General features: G+C 32.2%; 1 protein-coding gene and 2 long non-coding RNA genes across 8 annotated transcripts in view; 2 read left to right on the top strand and 1 right to left on the bottom strand.

The window, feature by feature from the left end:
* The window catches only part of LOC309661923, an 865375-nt gene that overhangs the window by 200371 nt on the left and 651399 nt on the right, over positions 1 to 13605 (top strand). The gene's annotated exons all lie outside the window — the stretch shown is intronic.
* The window catches only part of LOC309661915, a 550870-nt gene that overhangs the window by 119321 nt on the left and 417944 nt on the right, over positions 1 to 13605 (top strand). The gene's annotated exons all lie outside the window — the stretch shown is intronic.
* The window catches only part of EPHA5 (EPH receptor A5), a 323332-nt gene continuing 310948 nt past the window's right edge, over positions 1222 to 13605 (bottom strand). For all 6 annotated transcript variants that reach the window (XM_082463744.1, XM_082463748.1, XM_082463747.1 and 3 more), the window contains one exon: positions 1222 to 11046. In XM_082463744.1, the coding sequence (XP_082319870.1) occupies positions 10941 to 11046 (106 nt within the window). In that variant the 3' untranslated portion in view covers positions 1222 to 10940. The remainder of the gene's footprint in view (positions 11047 to 13605) is intronic.

Here is a 13605-nt window from a genome sequence, read left to right as displayed (position 1 = left end):
GACAGAGCCAGATTTTGCACTATTCTATAGGATCCCAGAGCCCACGGTCTGGATCTTGATTGTTTAACATAAAAGTGCTTAAATGAATGAGAAGATGAATAAATGAGCTTTGGAAAAGGGATCTATATAGACCATTAAAGCTCATCTGATCAGCCAAAATATCAATACTAGTCTAATAATAGGAATGTTATTTAAGGTAAAAACCATGTGAATGATAGCCACTACAGTAATACAGGCATATAATGCCAGCAGCTGGGGATAAGCTTTGAGTTTAGGTTTAAGACAATATATTGTGCTAAAAATCCTATTGTGAAAGCAAACCTATTAGATTTCACATCTATATAATTTCTTTCATAGTTAGATGACTCCTTACTATTTTTTTAAAGTTCTTCTCTCTGATAATACCATTGTTTTACTTACATAGTAGAATTTGTCTAGTGGTTAGAATAGTTTTCTCTTTAGTTCATAAAAAAATAGAAATCATATGATATTATCTCTAGATTCCACTATATTATGAAGCTATTATCATCAATATATTTTATCCTCTGGCTATGAGATACAAGAAGTTAATCTCCTAAAAGTAATATCTCAGAACTACTCCCTAAGACTTAACCTTTGGAAAAATAAGTGAAAATAGTAGGAAAGTCCTATTACAAATTGTTTGCTTGCAAATATGACGTCACCAATTAGAAGATATTCAATCATTACTTTAAGTCATGATTTTAAATATTTTATGGTAGGTAGCCCTTTGAGAATTTAATGAAGATCGTGAGTCCTTTCCTTCCAAAATTCCAAGTTTGCAATTTTCCCCAGTTCCCCAAGGCTATCATCCATAGGCATTAAGTAATGTTAAAAAGGTTAATAACACTTGTATTAAGACCTTTGGTTCTGGGTCATTTCTTCAGAAATATCTACGTAAAATTACCATATGTATTTCCTTTATTTCATTTATTCTCTACTTTTCTGAGTACTATATATATGTACTTCTATTTTTATACTTCTCTTTTTTTCACATAACACATAACATTCTTAATTTAAAGTTTAGCAAAATGTGTGTGTGCGTGTGTGCATGTGAACACACACATGTGGAATGTTTTCTTGATTTTCAGTCTTATTTCCAGGTCCCAGCCTTTTTTCCTCAGTCCCTCAGGGTTGATGCATTGTGCTGATGCACTCGTTTCTAATAAGATGCCCACACCATCAACAGCTGCTTGTTACATGTTTCTTTTTTCTCAGAACATCTCTATTCCCCCAGTCTGCTGCCTAACTTGGCTAAGAATATTTGAAGAGTTCTATAACTTTTAATATCAAATGACACATTCACCAGGGTAATAATTTTTGTTTTAACGTTTTATTCTGTAACCTCTTAATTTAGGGCCATATCTTAAGTAACAGAAAATAATGAAATATAATACATATTTCAAAGAGAGTGAATTTGAGTAATTCATTTTTATATGTCTTAGGAACCACCCAACTCCATGCAGCTGCATCATAATTGTGCTGCTGCATTGGTCTCCAGGAAAAGTAGGCATGAGTATGGATGGAGCATTATTTGGATACAATGCACTGATACAGATACTTCCCAGAGTGGATGTCGTCTTGTCATTCCATCCCCACAGTAACATAGGTTGAGAAAATAATAGCATTCTTACGGTTAACTTGATAAGTGGTCACATAGATGACAATTCACTCTTAGAATTACCATGTGGTAGTAGTAATAATCACTACCAGCTAAAAGGGTTCCATGGCCACACATTTGGGGAATCATTGAACTAAATTTAGTTGAGGCTTTGTATTTCTAGAATGTTTTGTGAAGCTCTAATAGAGGATAATACAAGCAAAGTTTTCAAAACCTATTTGACTTTGACCTTTGGACCACTTTTTTTTTTTTCATAAAGGACAAGGACCATTTATTTGTTGGAAACTGTTTTTCTATATTATGGACAATCAGGACCATGTGCTTTGACAGAACATGAAGGTACGGTTCATGAATAAACATGGGGAACATTCTGCAAATCTTGAGAAAGACCTGTGCTTCACCACAAAAATTAGATCATAATTTCTTGCCCCTTCTTCAGAATTAACAAAGCAAAGGACTCAGAAGTCTGCAATATACCTGCCCTGAAAGCACATCTAGGCTGCACATTTCTGAAATATTTTGTTTGAAATTAATACTCATTATAATTGTATTTCACATATTTGTAGGAAAAAAAAGGATGATTGAAAAACTTTGTTGTTTGGTCTGACCTCCATACCTGATATGGTTAGAGCTGTTACTACTCCAAAGAAGATACAGTAAATCATTTTATTTTATCTTTATATCAGAGTGGAAACCCTTCAAGGCTTATCATTTCATTTGAATGTATAAATTTTTATTTTCTTTAAAAAATATTTTTTAGCATAAATCAAGTCAATTTGTTTGCTGACATGGTTCAGAATACCTTCTCTAAGGGGTATGTCTATTTATTTGTACAAAGGGCCAATCTGATGCTTTCTAATTGTTTCTTTCATGATCCAAAGTTACACTATTTTATAAAATTTTGGACAAAATGTGCTGTATAATGTTTATAACTGATTGCTAAATGGTGTAAGATTCCTATTAAATCCCCATCATAAAAATGCATAAGGTAGAGTATCAAGGAAGAGGGTCTCTTTTGTTCTGGGTGATATATTTAATTTTCTAGCCTATGTTTCCTACTTAGAGTTATCTTTGACTTTTTCTTATTTTTTCTACATTTGCTGGTGATACATCTGAGAAACATTTTCGATATGAAACTAGTAAAATTTTATAAGTTTTAGATGGAGCTGAGGGTAGAGAAAATTTAAAATATAAATTTTAGATCTCTCCTTTGTTAACTATATATAAAGTAGTATCTTCTGGGAGTATGGAATAAGATATAAGCTGTGTTGAAGGTAAGGAAGTCAGTTTGGGATATGCTGATTTTAAAATGCATACATTACAGCCAATTGGAGAGCTTTAGTAAAAATCTATACACATGGAGTTATATTTTGGGAGAAAGATTGGTTCTGGAGATTCAGTACGGAATGCTATTCCAATATATGTTAATATTGGAGACTTGTGAGTTGATACAACTTCCAAGGGAAAGCATATAGCATGGGGTGGGAAGAGTAACCACAATTTCAGTATTTGAAAGGAAGGCAGAATAATAAAGGATAATGGAAAAGATTGAAAATAAATGGCTAGAAATGTAGGCAAAGCAAGAAAGATTGAGCTCTTGGATGCCAAGAAAGGGGGGATATTTAAGGTGGACATAAAATCGAAAGGGTCTTCTTAATGTTGTTAAGACATTAGTCAAGATGAGAATAGAGAGACTGAGGAAAAAAGATCAATAAAATATGCCATCAGGCCCAAGGGCCACAGGGGGGTCATTTGAACATTTGATCACTTTTAAATAAAACACAAAAAAATAACACCAATACACTTTTCTGCTTTATCTATATAAACTCTATCTCAGAAAAACTAAATAGTTAATGAAGGGAAATTAGGCTTTATAAAAGTAGTATAGCATGAACAAAGAATGATGAAAATCACCATCTTGAAATTATTAACAAATAATTACTTGGCAATGATCAATTGCCGTTAACATAGCAGAAAGATAGCTTGACTTTGTGTACTGATGGAAGTACACAAAACTACCTATGATGTATTCTTTAAAAAATCAAACCTGAATCTGACTGCCAATTTACAGGAAATAAAGGGAACATTTGGATATTGATTTAAGGGAACTGTAAAAAAAGGTATGATAAAACAGGGGACTACTGACTGGATATTTAAAAATATTTTAAAAGTTTATTAAATTTTAGGTAGGGTAATGGTATTATGATTATATTTTTAAAATAATCCCTCCATTTTGGAGATGCACTCTGAAATATTTATTTATGAAATGATATAATATCTGGGCCTTTTCTTCAATCTAGGAGAAGAGATAGTCAGTGGAGTTATGTACAAAACAAGATTGGCATTGAGTTGATAATTGCTGAAACTGGTTAACATATATAAGTGAATTTATTAAAATTTTATCAAATTTTATGTTTGAAAGTTTTGATAATATTATGTAAAAACAAATACAGAATGAAAGGAATGATTGCAGTGAAATTAAGGGGAGGAAGAGATAAAAAAATCGAGGTAATTCTCTTATATGTTTTGATAATGAAGAGATGGCAAAGTAGGATATATAAGGATACATAATTTTTACTGAAGAATTATTATGTGGTGGACACTACTTTCACTCTATGTTGATATCCTTAGGTATTATAACAGTCATATTATTTCCTCATTTAATAGATGAGGTACCTGAAGGCAGGGAGGTTAAATGGCTTGTCTGAGTTCACGCAACTGTTAAGCGACAGATCAGGATATGACATGTTGGCTCAGACAACCAGAGTGCTCTGTACTCCGTCACACGGTGTAGAGGAGGAGTAAGGGGGCCAGGGAGACTGACAGCTGAGGATATTCAGAGCAATGGATGGAACAGATTCCAAAGCATGTAGGAGAGTGTAATCTGGAACTCAGGGGCAGTAGGGTTAACTTTAAAAGAGAGAAGGGATATATGAATGAGCTATGTGATCTGGATGAAAATCACTTAACCTTGCATAGGCTCCATTTCTATCTTTGTTCAAAAGAAAAACAGAATAAATGTCTCACTTAACTGTTGTGAGGATTGAATGAAGATTTTTACTTTCTGGAAATTTAGGATCATTCCGAAACTTCAAACTGAAATTAATAATCCCAACAGATTTGTATTTTTCATAACAAACTATTTAAAAATTAGAGGGCTGATTTAAGAATAACTCTTGCTGTGAAAAAATTCACCTATATTTCAGCATTTTTGCCAACTTCATTCCAATTTGCTAGTTTTTAGCTGCTGAATTCAAGTAGAATACATTTGATATTTTATATAGAGCTCTGCTTAATTTGAATGGCTACTGTGGATTTTCAGAAACATCAACTTATTTTACTTTTGGTAATAATAATTTGGTAGTAAATCACCTGTAGACTGCAAAGTTTCATAGGGGAAGTTCAGCTATCATGGATGGAATTAAGTAATATATATTAATTACAATTTCCTAAGCTTGTAAGTGAGAAAACTATGACATATGTTAGAAAAATACTCTGAATTAGATTGTGCTGCTACTCAGTGGAAGAATCACAAATAAGAAAAACTTTTTTTGATTCCCAAAGTCTGCTTATTCTGAAAACTGAACATGTTAGAAATGTAATCAGTCAGATCCTGGTTCCCACCCAAGGTTTACACTTTGCTTTGGAAAAGTGTGCACATCATTTTTTCTCACTAACCATTAGTTCCTGCATCAATTAAATTAACAGGTTGGCTTAAATTAATCCATTACCTAGATAGCATGGGGTGGAATCAGAATAGTGTGGTGGAAAGTACATGGGTTTGGTCTCAAATAAATGTGGGTTTCATCCTACCTTTGAAGAGAAGTCAAACCTTGGGCAATTTCTTGACAGCTTTGAGTCATTGTTTCCTTATCAGTAAAGCAGAGACAATAAAATGTATCTCAAAGGTAAGTGTAAAAAATTCTAATACAAAATAGTGCGTTCTTATTAAATGTTAATTAACTTTTTCACCACCACCCCATCACTCCTACCTGGTCAAAAGTGCCTATGGGATTGGGGGAAAATTCCTTTTATCACAGGATCTTTACCTCTGTAGCAAAGCAAGAGCAAGTATTGTCTACTTGCTGAGAAAGAACTCATAGTCTTTACATGAGGGTAAAGCAAATAGCATATGATTTCCCTTGTAATAGTGATTTTCTGCATAAACAAAGGGGTTATGGATAATTTCCATAGCATGGTGATGTCACTTTTTATGAATTAAGTGCAAACAAAATACAAATATGATTCATTTCCTCGAATACAGCAGATTGTTGTTATGCTTTTTACAAAAGGAGACCAATATGATACAATACACAGAGAAGAAGAGGGAGTGTTTGTACTTAATGACATCCCTTCCTGTAAGAATGCAACTCCTCCACACTGCCACAAGCAGATGCTTGTTGATAAGAAAGTCATCAGAAAGTCTCTTTTTGCAGACTGTACACACACAGTTTTCTGGGTTTTTATTTTCTCTTTTTTCCCACTTCTTTTTTTTTCTTTTTTTTTTTTAAGTAATGTTGTATAATACTGTCACAATTAAACTTCTAATTAGGTTTCACATAGTTATGCTCATGTCCAACAATCTCAGCGTCAAACTCTAGTTGCAAAAAATATTTGAATGCAAAGATTCGTGAATATGTCTTTGAGGAAAATGGATGCTGATTGCGCTTTAAATATTTAGCATAAGAAATTCCAACATGTTTAGCAGAAGGAACTGAAATCATTATACAAAGACTGTAAGTTTAAAGTCTTTTGGGGGAGGGTTAAGCATGACAATCGGAATTAACTGTATTCAAATGTTTTTTTATTTTCTGAAAAAATATAAAATTTCATATCTTACACTACAAAAACATGTACACAAACCAAATGCACATAGAGCTTCAAACGGAGAAAAAATACAGAAATGCTAATTCTTCCTTGAATTAATGTTGAGGCAGGGACTTGAGATATCTCAATGCCTAACATAGAATAATACTATACAGCTGCTTCTGACTTGCCTGAAACTAAAACATTCTAATAAACATATTCACAAATGACTGAGTCTAAGTTTTATTCTCAGACTATTATAAATGAAATTTTATACACTTTTAAATAATAAATTGTAAAACTATTAGCATCTAAAGATGCACAAACATGTTGACCACTGAAACTTCTACTGTTAAGATAGCCCAGCCTGAATAAATATGACATTTTTTTGCCACCTTCAATTTTTTTTCATTTACATTTAGAAGAAACAAATAACATTTGATTCTGATTATTATAAATGACTTTTTTTTTAAAGAATTGGTGTCTTTTCCTAAGCAATAATTATGTGGTCATTCTGAATAAGAACATTCAATCATTTATGTGTAAAAAGACTTTTTCATAAATCAACAAGAAATGAAAAGAAAGTTCTTATCTATTTCTTCTTTGATACGTTACTATATAATTAACAGCATAATAGAGAAAAATATTCAATGTAACCAGCTGTGCTACAGAGTTGAAAAAATGATGACTTATTCTAGTTATTAATTTCAAATAAAACTAGCACTTTGATTGTTTATTCATTATCATCATCATCATCTTATTGTACCTACTTTTTATTTATTTTGAGGTTATACATCTGTCAGGACATAAGCAAAGAAAGTTTACTATCATACTTAGCTTTCTTTTCTCTTTATTTTTAGAAAGGACAAAATGAGAAAAGGATCTTATTCTACTATGCAACATCATACATCTAGTAAATTTCTAACATCTGACTCAAATGGCATTTGCCATCTAATGCACAATTACAGCCAACAAACGTCTTCCACAGGTAAATATCTCTGCTTGTGCTTTTGAGAACCCACTTTAAATGGGAGAAAGAATGGTGTTAAAAAAATCTTTAACTTTCACATGGAGATTAAATAGCAGACATGCAAACACATTAAGTGCTCAATTGATATTAATTTTCCATTTTAAACTTGAGATAGGAAACTATTTCTTCACCATTGCACACTGGTTAAAACTCTTACAAACTGAGTTAAGGATGTTTTGTATTGTTTTGGCAACTCTGAAACTAATAATGCTGACCACATTTAAGTTTAGGTAGAATATTGGAATATAATTTTTATAGTAATCCTACAACTTTAGAACACTGACTTGGTGATTATAATACAAGAAATAAAAGACCATGCACATTAATTTTTTTTAAACGGGAAAATCAAAATTTTTACATTTTTACATACAATTCATACATTTCAACAGCCAAGAAGAACTGATTATGTCATTTTTACATGTGAGCAAATGGCAAGATTAGAAAACAAATTATGATTGATAAAAGTAGAATTGAGTGACTTCGATAGATATCAGTAAGTTGAGAATTACTCCCTGCTTGTACCTCTTTTTCAAAGTTAAACACTGAGAAAGACTTATGATTTAAAGATATTGTTACTGATAGTTAAAATAACATTATGTTTAATTTGACAAATCCATCTTATGTAATAAAATTATTGAATCTATATTTTATTTTTGGTTGTCTGGTAGGTGACGATATGAACCAAAGGGATAAGAAATCACACAATCAAGATTTGTCAAACCTTGCCCTGGGTTACCGCCTCGTTGCATTTCACAAAAGCTGCCTCTCTCCTTGTTCCACTTCTCACATTTATAGATGAGATTGGCACTTCCCAATTGGTGATATATCCAGTGGTGAACAAATATTTTTGAAAGGAATTCTTTCTTCTTTTTTTGGGGGGGGGCGGGAGTACATCTTCTAAAATCATATTGACATTCCTTAGCAAGTCTCAACCAAAGTGAGATATGGATGAAAGCTATGTGTCTATTTAACTTTCATCTCAATTTACTTTCCAAAATATACATTAAGGTTGCAAAGGAAGGAAATAAATTTGATCAAAATTAATTTATAATGTTCTTTTGTGTAAAAGAGAAAATCTGCATTGTAACTTCAAATTCCAATCACTTAGATATATTCTGTCCTGACCTCCCAATCATCTTTGAACACATAAAGCTGGAAAACAATTTAAGTATATTTGTTAATGTATAAGTAATTGTGGCTAGTCCATCAACTCTAAAACTTATGGTCGTTTCTCTTTTAAATCAATACATTTATTCTTACTTTGAAGTTTCTCAATGGTTACTTTATAACTTATATTTGGTTGGTTTTACTAAATTCAATAAATGCAACACAATCTCCAATTATTTTGTACAAAAGGAATTAGTTTAGTTACTTTTTTGTTACCTGAAATGAACAAATGCATCTTTCATAATGGTGATGCCTCCTTACTTGTGATTTTATCAAGACAAAGTTAAGTCCATCTCTCTCTATTTTCTCCGGAAATTTCACTACTATAGAGTATACTTAAGCATAGTTTGTGTGGACCCATGGTACAGTATAGACCCAGTAAAGAATTATAGCCCTCATTGGACAGGACTCAAGATATCATTTGAAATTGCTTAAAACTTCCCTTTTTCCTTATATTCTTTAGCAAAGAGATACTTAAGTAAAATGTGGGCAGGGTAGAAAGAAGTTACGTCCAAAAGTTTATTCTTGTATATGCTAACATTTGACTGAAACAGCGCTTGGGAAAGAGAGAGGGAGTGCCAACAATATAATGCTGGTATATTCCCTATGGATGTCACTAATCCAAGCTACTCCAACATAACTGTTGCCATTGGTAACCAGAAGTAGGCTGTATTTTGCTTAAATGCTGTGCTCTTTGAATAATCACATGTCATTCATGATTTATAAAGTGTAATAATACAAAAAAATTTGGTTATTTCACCAAGGAACTCAGTTTTGTTCAATTTCTAATAAACAGTTCAAATGTCAGTCTTCACCAAGTGTGGTATACAGAATGTACATAGGACATATATTTCTTAATAAGGTCAATTAAATAACACTTTAGATGGGCTCATCAAAATAAATTCAGTTCAGTGTAACTGAATACAAGATGAAATTACCAAATGAATAAACTGCCATCAACAAATAAAACCGTCAAGTCTTGCCATAGAGAAAATTCTAAAGGGAAAAATATATACATATGTATTTATCATCATTCCATTGCTGCTTTAGTATCAAAATTTCTTAGAGCTGAGCCACAAGGGAAATGGTTACCAAGGATTAGCACTTAGGGGTAATGCTTGGTGCTATGTGCTGGATTTAACAACATTAACAGAAGTCTGCACAGTTAAATCCTTCTACATCCTGCTGAAAATGTGCCCTTCGGTGTCAACTTTGCTTGACAAGATATTTTCTGGGACTCAGAAAGGTGAAATTTCTTACAGGGGTGCAAGATTAATGGCTAGAAGAACTGCATTGTCAAAGATATCACAAAGTGTTTTTAAAACGCCAAAGGGGATTTAGTCTTTTAGACATTTCCTGTTGGTGAATAAAGAGATTTAGTAGCTTTTAGACACATGAGAGGAAAAAAGACACAAGCTTGGGTTAAATTTTGTTTTACAGCTTCCTTATTTCTCCAATTCCTAATACACTGGAACACTTGTTCCTGAATGTTGCTAAAATTAAAACACTATTAACAAGGCAAGCAGAATGGTAATACACACATGTGCAAGCCACACACACAGAGAGCTCCAACTTAAATTGATTCCTGGGTATATAGCAAATTATACCGTATATTCACATTTATTACCTAGTAGTTTCTAGAAGAACAACTAAAAGTAAATTTTATAACACAGAAAAATAAATATACACCCTGTATTGTACTTGTCCTTGATCAAGCAACATGTTTATACACTAGTTTCTATAACTTAACGCTGTGTAACAGCATTTAAAATTACAAAAGAAGATATCTATTTAGAAATTATCTAATCATATTGCTCTTCAATACACTTATGTAGACAATTAAGACTTGAAGTTTGAAGTAAACTTCAGTAAACTGCAGCTTTTGTTAGCCCACAAATGGCTATAAAACTTTTCCTTTCAAATAGATTCTTGGAAGTTTTGAAAAGGGCTGCCTTCATTCAGTCTATAAAGGTGCTATATATAGTTATATATTTCATGTATAAAATTTTGTAGAAGTAGTGAGAAGGATTTTGTTGTTGTAGTATAAGATAATGTTTAACCTCATGTTCTTATTCCATGCTGGTTATATTTGCTTCATGAAAAATGAAGATATTGAGAGGAAGATAAAGAGATTTTAGTAAAACACTGATCACAAATTCTGTGGCTGAAACAAATGCTTTCTTAAGGTTTAGAAATCACTGAGTTTTCCCTTTTACCCCCTTTTTTGTTAAAATAAATCTCAGGGCTTGTTTACAAAGTGCAGAATCATTCACTTGACGAAGTGACAATTAACTGAAGTTACAATGGCACCATCCCGTTGACCAGCTGCACCTTCATTTCTTGAAGGCTGTTCATAATCTTCTTCTGGTGACCAACAAGAGTCACTCCAAGCCGTCTCAAATCCCTGCATGAAGAAAGCACACATTGGATGTATGTATTGATTCAATTTGTAGCACACCTCAATACTTCACGCTGGCAAAGAGGCAAACATTTTGCAGAAACTAATTAGATTACAATCCCAATTTAGACATACAGGGTCCAGTTTTCAAAAGCAGGCTCTAAAATTGTACCTGAAAATCTGTTTGCAGTCAAAGATATATTTAAAACAAGGAGTGATATATTATATAGTTGCCCCCCTTTTTGGACATGATTATTTTGGTGGCACAGAGCAGTAAAAAAACAAATTTGCACATGCTTACCAATAAATATTTAAATTAAAGGGTACAATTTCATTGAACGGTTTTGAAAATATGGACCTACAATATGAACAAGCACAGTTTTTTTTTTTTTTTTTTTTTGCTAAAAGAAGTGAGCATAAAATATACTTTAAAAAATTTCATAGCTAAGCAGTTGAAGACCAAACTTTTCAAGTGACTCAGTCAGCACAATCATCTTCTATAACAGATATCTTTAGGGGATAATCAGCACTACATTGCTCTTATAACACTTACAAATATTTTATTTTTTACTTGGAACCCAAAGTAGGGGAGTTTTCTTCCTTTATCAAATACATCTAGGCTCTATGGGCATTTAGAGCATTCTGAAGATTACACGCTATCAAGCAGTCTTTTCAACCAAGATGCTTTCATACTGTTTCTTTTAAACAAGCTTATTATTCAAAAGAAAATTACAAATGTTTAGATTCCTAAACTACTGTCATATTATGGAGCTCAAGGCCTGTGCTCATGGTTTTAAAATGTTATTTCATAGGATATTCAGGAATTCTATTTTCCCAAAATATGCGTTTGGCAAATATAATAATTCAGGTACGTTTGGCAAATAATAACGTTAATTATAAAAAATGAGCATTAACAATTCAAGATTTTTAAATGACAAGGGATGTTTGGTATGTTAGATTTCTTTAGATAATTACTCTATTTAACACATTATGCTAAAAGTAGAATATTTTTGCATTCAGTAAATGCATCAATTTCAGATTCTTAGAATTCTTCAGAATTGGACACAATGACACTAGAATCATTATGTGTAAAATTGAATAGTTTTGGAAGATCCAAGAAATCTCTTAATTATCAGAGGATACAAATTGAATAAATGGGTACTTAACCTCCATGTGTATTATTATTGGAAATAATTATTTATCTAAATAATACCTTAGGTGTCTTTTTCTTTTTATGTTTTCTTGATTTCTTATGAGAGTTTTAGCAAATGGCAAATAGCTATAAAAAAAAAAAGCAATCACTTGGCTAGATAACACAGCCAGTCTTAGCAGAGCCGGGACGAAAACCAAGAATCTGACACCAAAGTCCACACTCTTAATTTCTCATTTCTCTGAGATATAATTTTGAGCAAAGAACTTTAAATTACATGTAATTATTTATTCATCTGTAAAATGAGAACTCTGTATATATAACATCAAATATCCAAAATTCTAAAAGAAAGAAGATATCTAGTAAAGGAAACCAAATGCATACTTCTTTGACTGAAGCTATGGTAACACAATCTATGGAAGTATACTTCATGGCAACTACAGTTAAGGGCTAACTAATACGCTCATGTTTCCACATGTAACTTTTGCATCATGAATTGAGAAGATAAGAGAATTCACAGGTGCTCACTACCAAACTTTGGACCTAAGTCAGGAGAAAAGAGTCTAAAATTTCTTAAACTGAAAGCAATCAACCTCTACTAGAGAATGTAAATAATTAGTACTTGAAATCAAGTTTAAAACATATGTTTTATCATATGCTTTATAAACCTACAGGTGATTCTGACAAATTCAGATTTGAAAGTACTGATTTAATATATACATACTTAAACTGCACAATTCATATGGCCAACCCAATTAATAGGAATGAGGTTTTGAAAATATCTATTACAGTTTATTCTGAAAGACCTGAAAAAATTTTACAGGTTTTCCTGCTCAAACAGGGTGGACTTTGCATATACAATACCAAAACCTTAATTTGAAGTGTGTGTCTATGGGGGGCGGGGCATGGGTGTATGCGTGTATGTATTCCATATTCCAACTCTTGGTTGTTTTGTCTAACTCTTATGAAATCACTAGTTTGACTTATTTTTGTTTCCACTGTCTTAACCTGTTATTATATTATATGTAAATATAACCTCATTCTCTGCAAATAACCGCAAGAAAGACTCTGGTTCAGTGCTTTGGGAATATAAATTTTTTGTGGCATCTATATCATGCTAAAGAATGAATGTTTTAAGGAATTGTATTGGATTAATACAGTTATAGAGTTTGTGTTTACAGGCAAATAAAACCTGTCCTTCTTCAGAACATTTCATATATCTAGATTTTAAATTAAATTTGTTTGAATTTTCCCAAGCATAAAATTTTATTTAGGGTCATCTTATGATCTGATTATCCCCTAAGATTCATACGGAAGGTCAGACCACTGAAATTCTCTCTCTCCTTCTTCCTCTCTCTTCCTCCATCTCACCTCCCACCTCTACCCCTCTTTCCATGGGATAAACGGAATTATGA

This window comes from Balaenoptera physalus (genome assembly GCF_965194825.1).
Source record: "Balaenoptera physalus genome assembly, chromosome: 5".
Classification (NCBI taxonomy): domain Eukaryota; kingdom Metazoa; phylum Chordata; class Mammalia; order Artiodactyla; family Balaenopteridae; genus Balaenoptera; species Balaenoptera physalus.
Note: the sequence above shows the minus strand (reverse complement) of the source record. Positions and strands in the feature narration are given on the sequence as shown.